Here is a 21,263-nt window from a genome sequence, read left to right on the forward strand (position 1 = left end):
ACAAAGGTGTCATCTTCCATTATGATCCTGCCTGTGATGATAATAAGAAGGGTTTTGAAAAGTGGGCTCTACGGAACAGAATTGATTGACTACCTATTTTTGGAATCAGACTACATATAGTAAATGACAGTCTCTTTCTAACCAAGCTAGAACCAGCCCTGTACCCCATTCATTGGTCTGCTAGATTTAGATCAAGCTGGCAGCTCAAGGGGCGATGGGGTGTCTTTTCTGGTACAGCTCGGGAGGCGTGTCCATGTTCTCCCTATCACAGCTCAGGAGGCAGTTGAAGGATGAAATGGAGCATGTGCGGCCTTCTCAGTGAGACGGACAAAGGAATAAGAAATAGAACACAAAGCAGGTGACGCTATACAGATACATTTTATTGAATAACTTGAATATATTCAATTACTTGAATATGGCTGTGCAAAATGTTTAATTACATGCAATTACAAAAATATTCAGATCCAGGTACTGGTTCAAAAACTGTAGAATATTGTTTGTGGGACAAATGGCCCGTGTGAAAATTGGAGGATTTTAAAATGTTTTAAATATAGACAGTAACATGGAAAATTAAAAATAACCTCAGTAGGTCATTTTCTGATGGCACATTAGCTATAAGACATTTTTCCACTAGACAGGCTTAGTTAAACCCCTGAATTAGTGGGTGTCTTTTTATCTCGGAAGTCCCATATGTGGATTGTCATGTTAGTTTGTAAAATATTTTATTATATATGTCATAATGAAAGTCATACTTTGAGTACATAAATGGCTTCATATTGTGCTCCTGCACAATGCTGAATAGTATTGACAATTACATATACAAGTTTCAGTGAATTTGTATAGCAACGGGAAACAATTAACAGTAACATAAGACAGAGAATAATAGTGGATTTTCTTTTTGGACAGTAGTAAAATGCATTCATCATAATATAGACTCCCTTGTGATCCTGACATATGTACATCTTTCTCAGTCTGTGCTTTGTTGACATCTATTTGTGATCCTGATAGCATTAATACCCCATAACCCTGCTTCCATATTTCATCCCCCGAGTTATTATCTGTTTACTTCATATTGCAGAAAACCAGACCTGTGTGATTGCTAATCTTCTTTCCCTTTCTTCAGTCAAATCCTTCAAGTTTATGAAAATCCAAGTAGAAAAAAAATGCCATAGCCTGTTAGGCACATTTATTATAATCTACACCAAGAACTGGCATAGATTTTACAGGGAATCTACACCAGCTGCCTTGCACCTAATATTTAATAATATCTTAATAAATGTCCCCCAGTATTTGTACACCATTGGGGAATACATAAGGGAGAGGACTCCTGTGTGTGCTCACATAAGGGAGAGGACTCCTGTGTGTGCTCACACAAGGGAGAGGACTCCTGGAGAGGTCCTCTCTATGCATTCAATGGCCAGTTTGTGGACGCATTATAGGAGAATAGGGATATCGCCAGTACTCATCTGGAGCCAGCACAGGTGTTATATACATGAATTTATTGTACTTATTAGGGTTTGCCGGAGGTGACAGATTCAGTAAATTAGTTGAATAAAAGGCTGGTGCTTACTTGAATAGGCACTGCAGTCTGGGTTCATCTAGCACTGGTATCATGGATGGCTTATCTCTCCCTTATATAGTTTGTAAGCCTCGCTCATCGAAACATCAATTTGACTCTTTCATTAGATAAGAAATATGCCATCGAGAGCCGTGGCTCTTCTGTTAACAAATATTCCTATTGATCTCCCTATTGTATGATTCGTTATTGTCTAGTTCTTCTGCGTCCATTGCCTTTTCTTGGCAACCTTTCACCTGTGGGCAGGGGTGTTCAATACTTTATTACTTTACTTTTGAAAGTGTACCATGAATTTCCCCTGTGAAGGATTTTGTCTTAAGGCTTTTTTGTAGATAAGGATTTTTTGCAGATATGGCTCTAGACCATGGGAACATCTACCGCCTTACAGCCTGGAGATTTATGTAGACGATAAATGTCCTGAGGTAGGCCATAAATAAAACCATCAAAGTGAATGTTATAGGGTTTTGCTGTGGGATTTAACCCCTTACTAAGATCCACTGAAACATTTTTGTTCAGATTATTTTGTGCCGCACTTCTACAAATAACAGGGCTTAGTGTCATTGTGAGCTTGGATGTCAGTTTACAAGTGTTGTCTTGTCTCTCGGTTGTCAAAATATGAAATAAAGGGGGCGTACACGAGGATAGAAGTATGTATTCCTCAAACTACTGCAATTTGGCTCCTCTTTTCCTAGCTTCACGGCTGACAAGTCAGGCCTTGATCTATAATTCCTGAAAACTACTATCATTTCAGAAGTCAGGGCTCCCGTGGGCTTTTTGCAGTTTGTCCTAGGATTATTGCTGGATTAAGTTCCTTCTTCTGTTTCCAACTGAAAATTCTTCCTGCTTCTATCATATAATTAGATATTTGGAAAAAGAATTGCTTTCACTAAAAGTAAATTTGATAACTCTTTCAGCAGATCTGTACAAGGGCACATTGTCAGATTTACCACTGCTAAGAGCCACAATAAAACTTGAAGGGGTATTTATGGAGTATCAACAGTTTGTCATAAATGTTAAATGCTGTCACTTCAATTTCCGGGACTCCTTTAGAGAAGAGGAGATGAGGCAGCTGCAGTGCACGCGACTAGCTGCATTGTAAATTATAGAACCTCAGCCACCTCTCCACCTCATCTCTTCTTCTCTGGAGTATGGAAAAGACCAAACATTTATGCTATGTCCTGTGGCTATGTCATAAATGTCTCAAATAGGAGTACCCCTAGTAGCAATCTGGGTAAAACTAATTCACAGTCTTATGCTTAGTGCAGGGCTTAAAGGGGTTATACATCTTATCCTTAGGATAGCCAATCAATATTAGACTGTTGGAGGCCGTCCATTGGCATCCCTGATGATTGGCTGGGCAGCACGGTGGCTCAGTGGTTAGCACTGGTGCCTTGCAGCGCTGGGGTCCTAGGTTCGAATCCGACCATGGGCAACATCTGCATGGAGTTTGTATGTTCTCCCTGTGTTTGCATGTCCAAAAGACATACTGATAGGGACCTTAAATTGTGCGCCCCATTGGGGACAGTTGGATGATAATGTCTGTAAAGCGCTGCGGAATTAGTAGCGCTATACACTACGTGCAGAATTATTAGGCAAATTAGTATTTTGACCACATCATCCTCTTTATGCATGTTGTCTTACTCCAAGCTGTATAGGCTCGAAAGCCTACTACCAATTAAGCATATTAGGTGATGTGCATCTCTGTAATGAGAAGGGGTGTGGTCTAATGACATCAACACCCTATATCAGGTGTGCATAATTATTAGGCAACTTCCTTTCCTTTGGCAAAATGGGTCAAAAGAAGGACTTGACAGGCTCAGAAAAGTCAAAAATAGTGAGATATCTTGCAGAGGGATGCAGCACTCTTAAAATTGCAAAGCTTCTGAAGCGTGATCATCGAACAATCAATCGTTTCATTCAAAATAGTCAACAGGGTCGCAAGAAGCGTGTGGAAAAACCAAGGCGCAAAATAACTGCCCATGAACTGAGAAAAGTCAAGCGTGCAGCTGCCAAGATGCCACTTGCCACCAGTTTGGCCATATTTCAAAGCTGCAACATCACTGGAGTGCCCAAAAGCACAAGGTGTGCAATACTCAGAGACATGGCCAAGGTAAGAAAGGCTGAAAGACGACCACCACTGAACAAGACACACAAGCTGAAACGTCAAGACTGGGCCAAGAAATATCTCAAGACTGATTTTTCTAAGGTTTTATGGACTGATGAAATGAGAGTGAGTCTTGATGGGCCAGATGGCTGGATTGGTAAAGGGCAGAGAGCTCCAGTTCGACTCAGATGTCAGCAAGGTGGAGGTGGAGTACTGGTTTGGGCTGGTATCATCAAAGATGAGCTTGTGGGGCCTTTTTGGGTTGAGGATGGAGTCAAGCTCAACTCCCAGTCCTACTGCCAGTTTCTGGAAGACACCTTCTTCAAGCAGTGGTACAGGAAGAAGTCTGCAAGGTAAGAAAAACATGATTTTCATGCAGGACAATGCTCCATCACACGCGTCCAAGTACTCCACAGCGTGGCTGGCAAGAAAGGGTATAAAAGAAGAAAATCTAATGACATGGCCTCCTTGTTCACCTGATCTGAACCCCATTGAGAACCTGTGGTCCATCATCAAATGTGAGATTTACAAGGAGGGAAAACAGTACACGTCTCTGAACAGTGTCTGGGAGGCTGTGGTTGCTGCTGCACGCAATGTTGATGGTGAACAGATCAAAACATTGACAGAATCCATGGATGGCAGGCTTTTGAGTGTCCTTGCAAAGAAAGGTGGCTATATTGGTCACTGATTTGTTTTTGTTTTGTTTTTGAATGTCAGAAATGTATATTTGTGAATGTTGAGATGTTATATTGGTTGCACTGGTAAAAATAAATAATTGAAATGGGTATATATTTGTTTTTTGTTAAGTTGCCTAATAATTATGCACAGTAATAGTCACCTGCACACACAGATATCCCCCTAAAATAGCTAAAACTAAAAACTACTTCCAAAAATATTCAGCTTTGATATTAATGAGTTTTTTGGGTTCATTGAGAACATGGTTGTTGTTCAATAATAAAATTAATCCTCAAAAATACAACTTGCCTAATAATTCTGCACTCCCTGTATAAGTGTGTATAATAAATAAATAAATAAATTGGCTGCTTAAATGGGTCACAACGCTTGCATGAGTGGTGCAGCACCACATTATGTACACGGTTAGGAAACAGTTTGAACTGCACAGCGCCATACCGTTGGTAGGGGCTGTGCAGGGTATTGCAGATCTGCTCCATTCACTGTATTCTTACCCAAGGACTGTGGCCCTTTAAAACAGCTGATTGGCAAGTGTGCTGAGAGGTGGACCCCCCTTTCCCCTCCAATTTAATATCGGTTACCTAAGGCCAAATAATGATAACCCCTTTAGGTGAGCAGAGAATAATACAAGGATTCAGAGAGCACCAAAGAGAATACCCGCCATTGTTTCCACTTGGCACGTTAACAGTTTTGCCTGAATTGCTCCATGCTCAAAGTAAAACTTGTCTAGCCCATCAGTTTTCCCCATAACAATGCCTGCCACTCATTGTCCCTATAACAGTCTCAGCACCACAGCACAACATTAGTACTGAGCTGTCCCTGCCCCAGCATGGTGTTTCTCTCCTCACCCCACCACTCCACTTTTATCGGACTTGAAAGATGCAATCACTAGAAGGCACTCATTAATATCTTCCAGGTCCTGCACTAAAATCTGTGATCCTCCAGGGAAGAAAGAACTGAGCTGCTATCTAATGTCTGCACTTCACTTTTAGTTCAGAAAGACATCTCTGTCAAAAGACAGCCACATCCTACCGATGACACACAGGAGACATCAGTCTGCAGATTGTGCACACCTTAAGGTGGACCTTTTTATCGTAGAAGTAGGGAATTTTTCAACTTTTTGGCCCATAATAATCAGTTTCTGACAGACCTTCCATTGTCAAAATGTTCTAAACATTCGTTAGTTAGTAAGGTTTCCCACTTTTCCTTGCAGATTGCTTCTGGTTGTTTATTCTGTTTTACATTTTTAAGACTGCCTGCAGATTTTCTGTAATATTCAATTTAGGGATTGCGAAGTCCATTTTAAAGCCTTGACATATAGCAGCTTATGAATTATGTTTTGTAGCATTGTTTATTATCTATTGTCTATGTTTTCAGCTTTGGTTTATTCGCTAGATGTGGGACATTGTTGACATTGGGTAGAATATGTGTCCCTATTCACAATATCCTTATCCCAGAATGAGAGGCAAAGTGATTCTTGTTGGACATGTAAATGAACCCTAAGGGCTGTTTCACGCGAGCGGATGCTGTGCGTGTCATCCGCTGCGTGAATGACAGCCAAGTCCTGCACTGGACAGCAGAGAACACAGAGCAGTAACATGATTGATAATGCTTTGTGCCTCTCTGTGATCTTTTTACTACAAAATCACAGTGACAACTTTATCTTACTGTGATTCTGTAGTAAAAAGGTCACAGAAAGGCACGGAGCATTGTCAATCATGTTACTGCTCCGTGTCTCTGCTGTCCGTAACGGGGCTTGGCACTCTTTCGCGCAGCGGATGACACGCACGGCATTCGCTCGTGTGAAACAGCCCTAACTGTGTAGGAATGGACTCTAAAAATTTGTGACTGATAGAACATGCAATATTACAGGCGATAATTATGCCTATTATTAACATTAGTGTAGTACTACAGTGTGTGTGTGTGTGTGTGTGTGTGTGTATATAGTATATATATATATATATATATATACTGAAAAGATTCTGGATATTTATTTTAAAGTTTTTTTTAATTAGAAGCTTAAAGGGGTGTTATGGGAGTAGAAAATTCACGATCTATCCTTAGAATAGGTCATCAGCATCTAATAGGTAGGGGTCCAACAGCTAGCACCACCACTGTTCAGCTTTTTGAAGAGGCTGAGGCGCTCTGGTTAACACTGCAGCCATACTTGGTGCATATAGGACTGAATATTGTATATTGTCTGTGCTTGGTATTGTAGCCCAAGCCCATTCACTTAGCATATTGGCCATGCGACTAATGAATGTGATGTCATTGGCCTAGGAAGAGGTTCTCATCAAACACCTAATCGGCATGGGTGTCGGGATTTGGACCACTGCCAATCTGATTGTGCTGACCAATCCTGATGGATAGGCCATCATCGCTCTACTGCCAGAAAACCACTTTAATGTTAGAATTCTTTTACAGAAAAAAAACATTTAATATTGGAAATAATTGTTCTTTGAAATCGTTGTTGACCAGAGTGAAGGAAACACTTAAACTAAAGGAATCATATAAAAAAAATAATAATAATTTTAGGTCTCATGCACAAGGTCATATCGTGGTTCCATTCAGTCTTCTTAAGTTGTAAGGTGCTCATTGACTTACGTGAGACACTACTGTGCCTGTGTATCTAATAGCATGTTCCAACAGATACTGTTACAGAGCTATTTTCTTATCTACGCGTGTGATAAAACGCCATGGGCCACCATACGGCCAACATTGACACAACTTTGCCATGTACATGAGCTATATATCTGACATCTAGCTTGTCAGTTTACCACATCTGATACTGTGGGCAGTTGCACTCTGATTGAGCTGTATAGTCTTCCTTAAAGGTAATCCCTTCCCCTGATCATTGGATAAACCCGGCACTTTCAATCAGCACAGGATTAACACACATAAATTAGACCTGGAAATGTTTTTTACAAGAATATGATATTACTGTTCAAAGTCGCTGGATTCTTTTATAACTTCATTTTTTTTTTTTACGCTTGTCTTTTTTTCTTGTTCATTCCCCCCCCCCCCATTACTGGCAGATAAAGCTCCAGTAAATAGATTCCTTGAAGAAGTGACTCTTTCTGTGATAGAACATACTCATATTTAAACTGTCCATTGTGCATCCTGCCCGGGACCTCAAAATGAGGAAAATCCCTTTTGGATATCTTCCTTGTGCTTTAGTTTGACAATGCTTTTTCTAGTCTTGCAGCAGCTGGCCAAAGCTCTATCCCTTCTCTAAAATTTATGGATGTGTTTTCTCTGCAGGCATATTTCCTGCCTTGAATAATAGGTCTAACTTTGTGAACTTTGACCCTTCTTGATGTAACAGTATACGCCATAGGCTGTGATATGTCCCTCGTTGTTTGTATGTCTTCCAGTAAAGATATTTTTGTGCATTCTATTTCATTTTGCTTCAGGAAATCAAGAAGTTCTCTCTCTTTGTCTAAAGCTGGGTGGTTGACTTCATGTATTAACTTTTTATTGTGTCACAAACTCAAGAACAAAATAATGTTGGATTTTTACCATCATACGTTTGATGAGTGAAATGTTTTTAATTTGTAATTGAATTAAAGAATCACTGCCTATATAGTGTAGAATAGGTCTCATCTTATTGCACTCCTCTGAGTCCTTGATAGAGGACTATGATAGATCATTGACACAGCTGCTGTGTCCCCTCACACTGCAGGGTCTCCATGTTTTCCTATGTGATGCAACTTGAGCCTCTCTGCCCTGTCATCTCTGTCTCCCCAGTCAGCTCTTACATGCATGAGGCAGGGAGACCGGTGTGAAGCTACATCCCATAGAACTACACTGGAGAGTCAGCACACACAGATGGCATAGACAGGCAGTGCGAGTCCAGAGGTTTATGCAAGTACAGCTTATCACTATATACACTTAATTACTATATATCTGCACTCCTGCTCTTTAGATAAGAGAGACATTATATCTTTAACACAATACAATGCAAGAGAGAGTTAGACCAGCACCTCCAAACTACATATAAAGGAAGTTCAGGTGCACGCTACCATGTCTGCAATGCAAAAACAGACAAGGACTATAAGTAACAGCATGCTGCTTTATGTACAAAGACACATGCAAACACTGAAAACATGGATAAATGTAAGTTGCATTGCTGCCATACATACTATATAAAAATTTGAATCTGTTTGCGCACATTTTTGATTAAGAATATGTCGGGTCTATCTACCAGTGACAAGGTAGCTTCTAACAGACAGGACCCACACTAACAGTCTTGCCTCTCTTGGGTTTTTGGCCTACAATATTTAGGACAATATAGAATCCAATTATAGGACAGAACACAGGGATATACAGAAAAACATGGAGGTAGGGGCGTGGCCTGAGAACTGCCAGGAGGGATTTGATTGGTGATGATGTCATCCAGTATCCACAGGGAGAGACAGAGTTCCTGTTAACACGCTAGAGCTGATGGTCAGACTTGAGATTACAAGACCAGGTTCCTATAATAAAAAGGTTACAAATGTATGGGTGCGACTAAGTTAGGGTGTAATAAATTGAACTGCTAAAATACTGGTGGTGAGTTAGCAATATATATAAAAAAAAAAACAAAAAAAAAACGGAGTGCTTTTTTAAATATGGGATTTTGAAAATATTTTGTTCATACGGATTGGTTTGCTGTATGCAGCCACAGTGTAGCTCAGGAGCGGCAAACAGTTCATGGACCTCATTCTGTTGTTCCTCAAACAAAACTCATCACGTTGTACTTGACTCCTTTCTGTGGGCCTAAAGTTATATAGCAGAAGGAGTTGAGCAGGTTGATATATAGATTAGGTTGGCTTTGAGTTAAGACATTTTTTGGCATAAAAAAGTGAAAAATAATATTTCAGACAGCAGCCAGAAGAAATGTCTAAAAAGCCTTTAGTGTACATAGAGCTTGGGATTTTTTAACATCTTATTTCTGGGCAGAGCCATGAGTTTTTGAGCCTAAAGTTGCACTAATGTTTTCTGTTCAGAATTTTGTCCAGTATAGTCCATCATAGAGACATTGAGCTCAATGTGAAACATATACACATAACACATAGCATTGATGTGAGTTGTCATGTAAGCATTGATGTGAAAAGTGATTTGGATTCACCAATGTCCCTATGTGTGTGGCAAAATTCAGAATGGGAATGTTATCATGAGAATACCAAAGTTCAGCAGCCTCAGGCTTCGGGCCTATAACTTAATTAATAACTCAGTATAGGCTCTTTTACACAAGAAAACCATTGATGAATGAGCAGTGGTGCATCAGGAATACAGGGCAATAATGGCACATGCAAAAGGTGTGCACTTGGAAGCAATGCCTGTTGTAAATGATGGCATGAGTTGAAAGTTGCATTTATGGATTGTGTTGCCAATATCGATCATTTTTATGAATGAATTTTGTAGGATATCCATGAAATACAGCAACATTTTGCACATGACCAGAATACACCTCAAACAAAAATGCTACATATTTTCAAAGTCAGTACAAAGGCCTTGAGAGAATTTCAGACCAGTTCCCTGTTTCTGAGGGGCTGCCAGTCAACGGCACACATGCATAATGAATCGGCTTATTTAATTAGACTGTGATATTTCCATACAGAATTTTTGTGATCAGACTAACATGGACGGTTTTTGTGGGTTCTTCAGTTACACTATGCATCCGAATGTGTGCCAATCCCTGTATGCCTAAATTGGCATTCAGTATGGATGCTTGGTAAAGTGTTAAACAAATTTATGAGAGCAGAGGGGATTACTTCTCTCCCTCACTTGATAAAAATAATTGAAGCTTGCCTGATTAAATGCTTCCACATGTAGAGAAAATCTTTTATTCTAGTCATGTCCCTCTTATCAAGCCGCAGCGCCGTTCTTCTGACAATCATGCTGCAGAAGCTCAGGGCTGCACTACATCAGAAGAATTGTGAATTACTCTGAGACCAACAAGAACAGCAAATTAAAGAGCTCTACTGAAATTGCAGAACTTTCTTTTCTGCTGGAGTCTAAAAGGGTGTTTCCGTATGAGAAGTATATTCCAACAGAAAAAAATCTGCTGCGGATTCACAACAGAATTTATGTAAAAATCTGCATGTTTTACAAGTGGAATTACCTTGTGCATTACAAAAAGTGAAATCCACAGCTTTTGCATCGTCATCAACAGCTAGTGTTCTACTTTATTATGAAGAAATATGTTCTTTGTATTTACTGAAGTTATCAAACTCTGAACATTTAGGCAAAGAAAGTAATTTCTATTATACCCTTGCAAGGCTTTCTACTATTATTATCGTCTGTTTCTTTTATAGAAGTTTCCCTTACTATAATGCCATTTAAAGGGCTATTCTTATAGATATATCACCAGTGTCAGATAGGTATGGATCCTACTTCTGTATCTAGAATGGGCTCCCCAAAGTTAAGGAGAGTGTACCGCACAAGAGCAACCACCCTCCTTTCACTGCTATGGGAGTTCAGAAAATAGCCAAGTGCTAGCTCGACCATTTTCAGCAGTCCCATGTGGGTGAATAAATAGGTGGCCGTGCATGCGTGGTGCATTCTCTATTCACTTCTGTAGGAGTCCCGAAAATAGCTGAGCACTTTGGGGGACCTGTTCTAGAGATAGCATTGGGTCACTGAGGTGGGACCTACAACTATCTCACATTAGTGGCATATTTTAGCGGTATGCCACAAATATCTGAGATGATAACCCCTTATCTTTCTCAAACACATAATAAGGGTTCTTGTAAGCCAACCCTACAGGTTGAAGTATTTAACATTGTTTCCTGTTATTGTAGATGGCCAAAGCGTAACCATTTTCTGGGGTACTTGCCCCTCGTCAAAAATTAAGATCCCTGAAATGGGAAAAAGGACCCCTTACAGACAAACAATACAGACAACGGCAAGGGACCTGGTATGCCAGGTCACCTTTTGGTCAAGTCTGCGGTGCCGCCTCTAAACAAGGTGGAAATGGGACTAATAGACCAATAAACATAAATAAAGTTAAGACCACGGCAGTGTGCCTAGAGGTCTATGGACATGCCAATAGGCAAAGAAAAGGGTAGGTCTTACCAGTGGAGGACAGTCTGGACCTTCTCGTGTGGTACACAAGCAGAGGTGGTTCTCAAGCTTGAATGAGTCCTCCAGTGGGTGGTTACTCTGTGCTGGAGGGCCACAGGGAGAGTCTGTCCCTGTTTATGCCCTAAAGTAAACCTCCTAACACGGGGTCCTATCCCCGCAAGGGGTGGCCCTGTTTGGAACCAAACCCTAAATAAATTGCCCTAGGTGACCCTGTCAAGGACAGGGAACGTGGCCCTATTAGGGGCAGAGAAAATGAACCCAGGGTATGTCAAGAGGTAGAGGTGGTAAAAACCTTGTATGAATATATACTCGACTTCCCTAAGCATTTCATATGGGAATATATCTATATCTAAAGAAAATAACCTCTAGCTATAAAAGACCCTATAACTCATCAGGGGACAAGGGTCTTGGGTAGAGGAAGAGCCCCCACTCCCAAAACAACTGTATGTTTAAAACAGAGGGGAAGGGGAGGGGGGAGAGGATGGAATTATAATGGTGCAGACTTATTCAACCTAGGCACTGTTTTCCTTGGAGCGCATGTGGCCTTTACCAGGAAGTGCGGCAGAGCAGGGAAGCGTGCTGGCAGTCTGACAGCGTCTGACAGCAGTCTTGACATACCCTGGGTTCATTTTCTCTGCGCCTAATAGGGCCACGTTCCCTGTCCTTGACAGGGTCACCTAGGGTAATTTATTTAGGGTTAGGTTCCGGACGGGCCACCCCTTGTGGGGATAGGACCCCGTGTTAGGAGGTTTACTTTAGGGCATAACAGGCCAAGTAGGGCTAAAACAGGGACAGACTCTCCCTGTGGCCCTCCAGCACAGAGTAACCACCCACTGGAGGACTTGTTCAAGCTTGAGAACCACCTCTGCTTGTGTACCACACGAGAAGGTCCAGACTGTCCTCCACTTGTAAGACATACCCTTTTCTTTGCCCATTGGCATGTCCATAGACCTCTAGGCACACTGCCGTGGTCTTAACTTTATTTATGTTTATTTGTCTATTAGTCCCATTTCTACCTTGTTTAGAGGCGGCCCCGCGGACTTGACCAAAAGGTGACCTGGCATACCAGGTCCCATGCCGTTGTCTGTATTGTTTGTCTGTAAGGGGTCCTTTTTCCCATTTCAGGGATCTTAATTTTTGACAATAAAAGTTAGGTTTTAACACGTTGCTGCTCCCTTTCTTTAGTATTGTCTTAACTGCCGAGCAGTATCGGGGGTGGGTGCCACTGCACCTTTTCTCCCCTGAGGGACCACCCTCGGTATTTCTTTATTAGTACTTGCCCCTCGTCAGTATGAAGTAGGATTCTGGCTGGCTGTTTATGGATCTATATTTGGCTTGGCAATATTCCCTTGGCTTAGTTAAAAAGTCAGATTTTGACTTATAGGGAGAAACTTCCACAAGGTGGTGCTAGCAAGATGATTCTCTTTCCTTGGGAGATACCTCTTTGCATATTCTTTTCCCATGGAGCATTGCCAGTTAGTTCCTATACCATGGAGCACTTCCAGTAAGTCTCAATACACAGCTGGTTTCTTCAAGGTGACCCAGTACCTCTAAGCTGTTTCTTTAAACCTGCCCCCAAAAAACGTTATTTAACATTACTAGTGTCCTTCCCCAAGCTAGTAATGAAGTAGTTCCCTGTTTTCTGAGCCACGTCCATCATGTTGCCCTCATTAAGGAGATGATAGGTAAAATTGTATCCAGTTTTCATCATAACCCTTTCAGAGACTAACAGATCTCTGCAAGATCTACAGAAAGAGAAAAACTTGGCATTGGAGTCAGCAAAGTAATCTACTACTACAGCCATTCAGACTTTGCTACTGTGAGGGACAATGTTAAGACACCCATAACTTGAACACATCCTGACCAGATGTGCCTGCAAAATCTGTATCTGGCAGTGGACACTACAGCCCTTATTGCCAAGGTATTATTTTTCGCCATAGATTCTACTGTGAGAGACTTTACCAAGTTATGTAAAATATAAGAATAAAACTGGATCGCACATCCTCAATATTATGCTTTTATCTAATAACTGCTTCTCAGCATAATTAACATCGCTTCTCAGCGCAATATATAGTAAACCTACCCCTATGTTGTATACTGTACATGAGGCATTGGTATATAATTTGATCATAAAGCATAGGCCCATTCACCACGACCAGGTTGCCTGCTCGAGTGGGAACGTACTCTAACTTTGGCACAGCACGGCACTTCGCGGTGACCACCGGCGCCGCAGCACCACACCAATAGGCATCGGGACCCAGCAGCCAAGCAACGCCCCCCGCTGCCTAGCAAAGCCACCTTGGCACTGGGCCCCACCAGCACAGCACCAAAGCAACAATGGCCGCCACACAGCACCGCACCATGTGAACAGTTATCAGACCTCACCTTATCACATGCTCTCAGGAACTCCAACTGAGAGGTGGTAGGAATTTATACACCCTTGTGCAGTATAGATTCTACTGTGAGAGACTTTACCAATATAGTTTACAAAGAGGACCATACCTCCATGCTTGCATAAATCCATACATCTCTATTTTGGAGAGAATGGAACTGTGTTTTGCTATAATTGGATGCACTACAGTAAACTGAGATGTTTATTCTTCTACCTCTGACTTGGTTTCCTACTCCTACACCATGCGTTGGCCATTGTACACTATATGCCCTGCCTTTCACCTATACAAACACTTAATATCATGGGCACCCCAACCACCATCAAGCAGTGGCCATCTTGCCAGAGCTGGTATTAATAGCATTTAGCAATATGCTTTACAGCAGCCACTGTGGGTCATAAACAATAACCTGGAGTTGAGTCATTGACTTCTTTGGTAGAGTTTTTAAGGCACGCTCTGTGACCTGCGCAGAGGTCAAGAGGGAGTAGAGGCTTTGGCAATCTCCTGTTGTGAATGGTGGATCCTCTCTTATCTATACACAGAGGTGATATTGGTCATTCTAATCCTGTCTGTAATGATGAGCAGGACTTAAATTTTTTTGTTTAAATGTAGATACTGACATGGAAAATTAAAAATAACATCACCAAAAATTCTTTAAAATATAGTTAAGATAAAACCATGATTTCAACAATAAGTTTTTTTCTGATGATACTTTCCCTTTAAGATCAAGTCTAGTTTGTAGTCTTGCTTATTACATTGAGCATATAGGTTTTGTACTGTGCCCGACTTTTCTTTTTTTTTTTATATCTTTGTTCCTGTATGTCAGTGGCTGATGTATGATTTATAGCCTTTTACAGTTACTTAGTCACTTGTATTTTATGGATTTCACTGAGGAAGGTTCGGTGAGGGTCAAGGTTTTGTAAGGCAGGATGCATCTGGATGTGTCTGTGCTACAGATACAAAAAATGCACAGTTCAGCCATGACAGGGCCAACCTCATGTTTCCAGGATACCCGCAAACCTAACTACATCCAGAGAGCCTCCTCAGTCATAGTGATGGAGAACAGCAGCTCATTCCATAGTAAGTAGTTATCTTCCCATCTTGTTGAATTCTAAACCTAGTTAGTGTAGATATTTCAAGGGGCGACTCCTGTCTGCATGGCCCCAGTGGATGGTGCTGGACAAGGACCCTGACAATTGGATAGCTTATTGATTCTAACTTCTCAGTCTTCAGCATCTTATAGAGGACCCATTGTTCTAGGATACATACAATATATACAAATATCAGGTCGTACACTTAATTTTCTTATTGTGTTAATTTTATCTTGTTGTGTTTTCTGTTTATAAAGAAGTTATGCTGAAACTACATTCCCCCTATACATGTGTACAGATATATTGTATATTATCCTGTCCATTATACATATATTCTTAGAAAGTATGTTATCCTTGTGTATTACTTTAACATTTCTGGAATAATTCACATCTTCTAAAGAGAAACAGATGTGTGTCACTAAATGCTTAAATCTGATATTTAACCCGCATGCAGTGTCCTTAAGACATGTACAGCCTTCAAGTAAATCAATGCAGAATATTCAGTATCTGACAATAGTAGTGATGAGTTGTGATGAAGTGCTGCTCATTGGAAATGTATTTCTTGAATGTGCTGGTATTTTTGGGTTTACCGTACCACCTTCGTGATACTTCTATCATCTTCATTCTCACCGTGTACCTAAGTAAGAGTGCGCCGTAAATGTTACATTATTAGAAGGCAGAATTAATCATGTGTATTTTATCATTTCCTGTGAAAAATCCCTTGGTTAAGTTACCGAAAGGGAAGTGGTTTATTGGAAGTGGGCATGGCTTGGATGACTCCAGACACAGTTTGTGTGCATCGGGGAGTAACCCAATTTTCAAAAATTTCCTGTCCATAGTGTTGGCAACATTTCAGAAATTAGAAGGAATCTTTCATTCAGACGTGACCCTGAGATATAAATGGTCCCAATATAACCTTTTTTTGTCTGTGCTGGAATTTTCCATATATACGTTTCAATGACTGGATGGTTATGACTGTGCAGCAGAAGCTGTTAGGAAATTGCCTAAATAGCAATTGATCTGAATCATTTCCCTTGCTTCTGCCAGTACTCTATAGTGTGTCCCCAATGTACTGCCATAACCAGATGCTCCTGGTATGATCAGATTACTCCTGCTTTGAAGAACTGTCATGTTTTCGAATATGTTCCTAGCATGCTTACTTTTATCATATCATTCACCCTTTCTTGGGCTGGCATCCCAGGAAACATCAATGTAGAAAGGACCGGCACTCACCCGTAGTAGCTTTTTGAATGCTGAATTTATTGGTCACATATCATAAGTGACGCGTTTCGGCACTGAGCGTGCCTTCATCAGACAGTCTACTATGGGTGAGTGCCGGTCCTTTCTACACTGCTGTATACAGAACAGTCACTGTAAACTCTACATCTATACCAGTATGCCTAATAGATACCTGCAATTAAAGTCTGCAGACTTCTGGAAATACAATTCATGTCAAGCTGGGAGTATCAGGAGAGAGTTACTTGTCACAGTATGCCTCAGCTGAAAGCAGTCGGTTAGGAGTTGAGCACATTATGGTTTTCATTTTCTGCATTCATGTACAGTACATGTAGTGCTTTATCTTGGTAAAATGATGTCTGCGCTCCCTCTAATGTGCCACGTTTCTAGATGGATTGCGACTAAGCCACATATGTTTTGTTTTAGGAGAAATCTGATGCCGGCTCCACATCATTACAGCTGCGATCCCCCCAAAGTGAAGTAAGTGCAATTCTTAATCATTTTCATGTACTTTCTAAAGCTTTAATTTTAGTTACAATTATTATGTAACTCTCCACCCTACTTTACCTCACCACTGACTTAGACCGGGTTCACATCACGTTTTTATCTTACATTTACATAGGGGGTCATGTATGATGCTGAAATACGCTTATATTAGGCGTACAGTTAGTTGTGCCACAATCTGCGACTTCTCCCCGCTCACACCAGGTTTAAAAAAGTGGGCGTGGGTGGGGAAGGCAATGGACCGGCAGGCCCGTCTCATTTACCATTTTCTACGCCTGTTTCAGGAGTCGAAAAAGGTCTGAATGTAAGACAGCTCGGAAGCAGGCTTACATTTAGAACTGGCGCCTTTTCATAACTTTGTCAAATCCATCGCCAGCTTGGGGTTTTATTAACACTGGCGTCTAAAATGTTGGTCCTAATAAATGTGCCCCATAATGTATACATTGAACGGATGCCAACAAAAAAATAAACAAAAACGAATACGTTAACATACTTTTTTTACTGGACTCTACAGGATGGAAAAGTGTAGTGTACACTTTTGTATCCTTTTTCCCCCCAACATTTATGTTAAACGTAGGGCAGAAAAGTGATGTGAACCCAGCCTTACAGTAGATAAATCCATATTTCTTTTGTAGGATTCTGCAGGATTCAGTAGCACATTATCAACACCAGAGACTGAAAGGAAGTAAGTTACCTTTATCTTCATTATTAAACTCAACTGGGATAATAGTCATTTTTAAATCATTTCCAGCATCAAATTTGAAAGATCTTTTCTTTTACACATAACATTTCTGATTGGAGACTCATTGTACATAGCTAAGGGCTACTCTGATCTCAACACTTATGCCATATTCACATAAATGCTATAAATGTCTGATATATGTGGGTCCCACCTGTGAGAGCCTCACCCCTCTCTAGAATAGTGTTGGTCTCCCACCTGATTCCATCCTGCTGGCCGCCATGTCCTAGGCTGTGAGAGGTGGCCAGATTTATGGAAACAGCCGAGCTCGCAGCGCTAGGCTTTTTCTTTAACTTCCAGCAAGCTGTTTCCATAAACCGGCCCACTTCTCATTGCCATATGCAGCGGCCAGGAGGACAGGTGAGTTAGGAAGCGATTGGGGAACCTCTGTTTTAGAGATATGGGGGGCCCACATAAAATGATTTATCGCATATCCTGTGAATATGCCAGAAGTGTCTGAAATGAGAATATCTCTTTAAGAAAAATTCCAAACAGGGAGGAATTGGTGAAGAATTATCAATAGTATTGTAAGTAGTCTGCATTTACAAATCATCAGGAAGGGTGCAAATTTGCTAAATTTGGATGTAGCATCATTCATTTAACATAGTTATCTAGGTGGGTTAGACAATTCTCTCTTTGTTATACTTCTTCATGGTTGGCATTCATTTTTATAAATGTTTTCTGCCAAAAATGGTGCCTGTAGTTAATACATTTGACGCATTTTATAATTACATTTAGCCTAACCCATGAAACTTTTTAGGTTGGCATTCAGTGGAGTGGAGTAAAAACAGCAAAAAGCTTGATGCAAATGCACTACAGAGAGATATTACAAGGCAATTTTATAAATGTCTTGGCCAAACAACAAACTTTCCGAAACCCAACATTCATGCCTGAAAGCACTGGACCTCATTACAGTTCATTGGGATCTGGCGGTGAAGTAGAGAATCCAGAAATGCTGGATCCTGCGAAATCCGTCAGGCTGCTCTGTGCCGAAACAGCCTGATGGATCTCCTTGACGGAGATGTGAACTCAGGCTAAGCAGTCACTATTAAAATTCTATTAGCTGTGTTAATCTCATCAAGCAAGTGCGGATGAGGTGTGATTTTCACGCATGGTTGCTAGCTGATGATCGGGAGGGGGACCCGATCTTTATTATTTTCCCTTATAACATGGTTATGAGGGAAAATGATAGCATTCTCAATACAGAATGCTTAGTAAAAAAAAAAAAAGCTCAAGTGCCTCTTTTTGCCCCACCCTTGCCACTTTTTCAAAAGGGGGCATGGCAAGGGTGGGAAAGGGGTGTGTCAAATAGAGATAAATTTATCTTCATTTATACCAGTTTTCTGGTGCAAATGAAGTCAGAAAATATGGCAGCTCGTGAGCTGTTAAAGATTGCTGTTTAGGCACGCGGACTGCAGGAGGATGTGTCTAATTTATAATGAGGCCTGCTCCTCATCATAAATTAGGCTTGTCCTCCGGTAGTACAGGGGATATCAAGACCAACGCAGAAAGCACCAATCTTGAAATCTCCCCCTAAAAGTTTACATTTGTAACTCCTTATTTGTGGAATCTCATCCGCTTTTACGCCTTATATTCAAGTGTCTTCCCCTGTATTAGAATAATACTAAATGCAAAATCTACACAAAAAATATTCCAGCATGTCTTCTCTTCTCCCTTGATTCTATGTTGTCTCATATTACACTTAAATCGGAGAAATATACATACAGTTATCTTATCTATTGAAATGATATCTTCAAAGCTTCCACTCATGGAGTGGGGAGAGGGCATACTGTATAGGGAGGAGGAAAGTCTGGGCTTCCATACCACTGCACATAGCATAGTGCCCAGAGAGTGGTGAAATACCAGTTTTTCTACAATAACATCTTCAGGATCTGTGGACTTTCTCTGGGCTTTTTCTGAGTCAAGTTCAATATTTTAATTATTTTAGTAAAAAAATAAAAATGTATGGAGACTATTGATTGTATTACCATAAAGATAATTGCCACCAAGGAGTGTTGGTCGGTGCAAACTTCTAGTGAACGTTCCTTTCACAGACACAGCTATACACAGTTTTAGTCCATATTGGTTGTTACAGTTGTTCAAGCCATACTTGTTCAAATGAAAGTGGGCGGTCGAGAAAAGATCTTTCTGGGAAAGATTTTTCAAATAAAAGTCTTTCATTCTTGAATGATTTTTCTTTGAATGAAAGATCTATCTTCTGACTGTTGGACAAAAATATTGAACATGGCCGACTCCTTTTCAAACAATAATTGTCTGTCATCGGTCTGTTAAAACTATGTTTCGTTGTTAAATTTCAACCAAAGAATGTTGGTTTTGGTTGAAATTGTCCATTTGGATCATCCTTAAGCTAATGTGTATGGCCACCTTAAAGGATAACTGTCACACTTAGACCCTAATTTCAATTTTCATATGTGTAGTTACTAATAACATGATATTCCAGAATCAGTTACTATTAGACTGACTAACTCCATATTTAATAAGATTCAGCCCTTAGCAACCAGTCTGCATAAAACTGCAATTTCACTATTCAGTTAAGATGGCCGCCTACTGCCCTTACCCTGAGGTTAATCCCGCCTGCCCTCACTAGCCAGTAACAATAGCCCCCCAAAAGTGTCAGTAACCAGAGCCCTCCCCCTAAAAGGGTTAATCTCCTGCAGCACAAAGGTGTCCTCTTACCACATGTTGCTTTCATTTATACACTGAGCAGATGGCAGATCTCCCTTCCCTGCTCTGCGCTGCTTCAACTCTGCATTGTCCAGCTCTGCTGAGTGAGGGAGCAGTCTGCCAAGCACAGGGACAGCGAGAAGTGCACACAGCCCAGGCACTTATCAGCTGCTGGGGAGGACCTGGCTTTAATCATTTACACACAGTCCCTGGCTGTCATTAATGTGACCCTGCATGCTGCGTGCTTCTGCGTCCTCCGTCCTTCAACACATAGACGGACCATGCATATCAACCTGATTTTAAGCACAGGTAAAGTAGGCAGTACAGGGGACAAAACTGTGGAATTAAGGGGTAATTGAATACACAGTGAAAAGTTTAAATAGGGCCACCAAGGAGATATTAATCACCACAATCCAATACTCAAAAAAATAATAATATGACAGTTATACTTTAAAGGGATTCTGTCACCAGTTTTAACCCCCTCCAGATAAAAATATGGTTATGTTCAGGGAGCTTTACTGATTCCTAATGTGGTCTTATAAATGTAATCTGTAGGCTCATTTTGCCTAAAAAACGCTAATATTAACCTGTCATTCATAAAAATAAGGTGCCCAAGGGGATGTAAATGGATCCAAGCTGCCGCCCGCACCTGCCGCCGTTCGTGCCCAGCTCCGCCTTTCCTGACCTCAGCGCTGCCTCATAATCCTGTGTGATGCCTCCGGCTCTCCCTCCCTCCCCCCTCCTCCTGCTCTAACATCTCGCGCGTGCGCACAGGCCTCTGCCTGATGCGCCCGTGCGGACTTCTCCGTTCGGCTTCATGGAGCGAGTGTGCAGGTCATCGGGAGGTTGAGCGAAGTGCCGGCGCATGCGCACTTCGCTCCATGAAGCCGAACGGAGAAGTTTGAACGGGCGCATCAGGCAGAGGCCTGTGCGCATGCGCGAGATGTTAGAGCAGAAGGAGGGGGGAGGGAGAGCCGGAGGCGTCACACAGGATTATGAGGCGGCACTGAGGTCAGGAAAGGCGGAGCTGGGCACGAACGGCGGCGGGTGCGGGCGGCAGCTTGGACCATTTACATCCCCTTGGGCACCTTATTTTTATGAATGACAGGTTAGTAATAGCAGTTTCTTAGGCAAAATGAGCCTACAGATTAGATTTATAAGACCACATTAGGAATCA

At 41.3% G+C, this 21,263-nt stretch overlaps 1 protein-coding gene across 6 annotated transcripts in view; it reads left to right on the top strand.

Annotated features, from left to right (window-relative positions):
• SASH1 (SAM and SH3 domain containing 1) overlaps positions 1-21,263 on the top strand; it is a 339,003-nt gene that overhangs the window by 174,899 nt on the left and 142,841 nt on the right. For all 6 annotated transcript variants that reach the window (XM_044291728.1, XM_044291725.1, XM_044291729.1 and 3 more), the window contains exons 3-4: positions 16,585-16,638; positions 17,298-17,347. In XM_044291728.1, the coding sequence (XP_044147663.1) occupies positions 16,585-16,638; positions 17,298-17,347 (104 nt within the window). The remainder of the gene's footprint in view (positions 1-16,584; positions 16,639-17,297; positions 17,348-21,263) is intronic.

The sequence above is a fragment of the Bufo gargarizans genome, chromosome 4, assembly GCF_014858855.1.
Source record: "Bufo gargarizans isolate SCDJY-AF-19 chromosome 4, ASM1485885v1, whole genome shotgun sequence".
Classification (NCBI taxonomy): domain Eukaryota; kingdom Metazoa; phylum Chordata; class Amphibia; order Anura; family Bufonidae; genus Bufo; species Bufo gargarizans.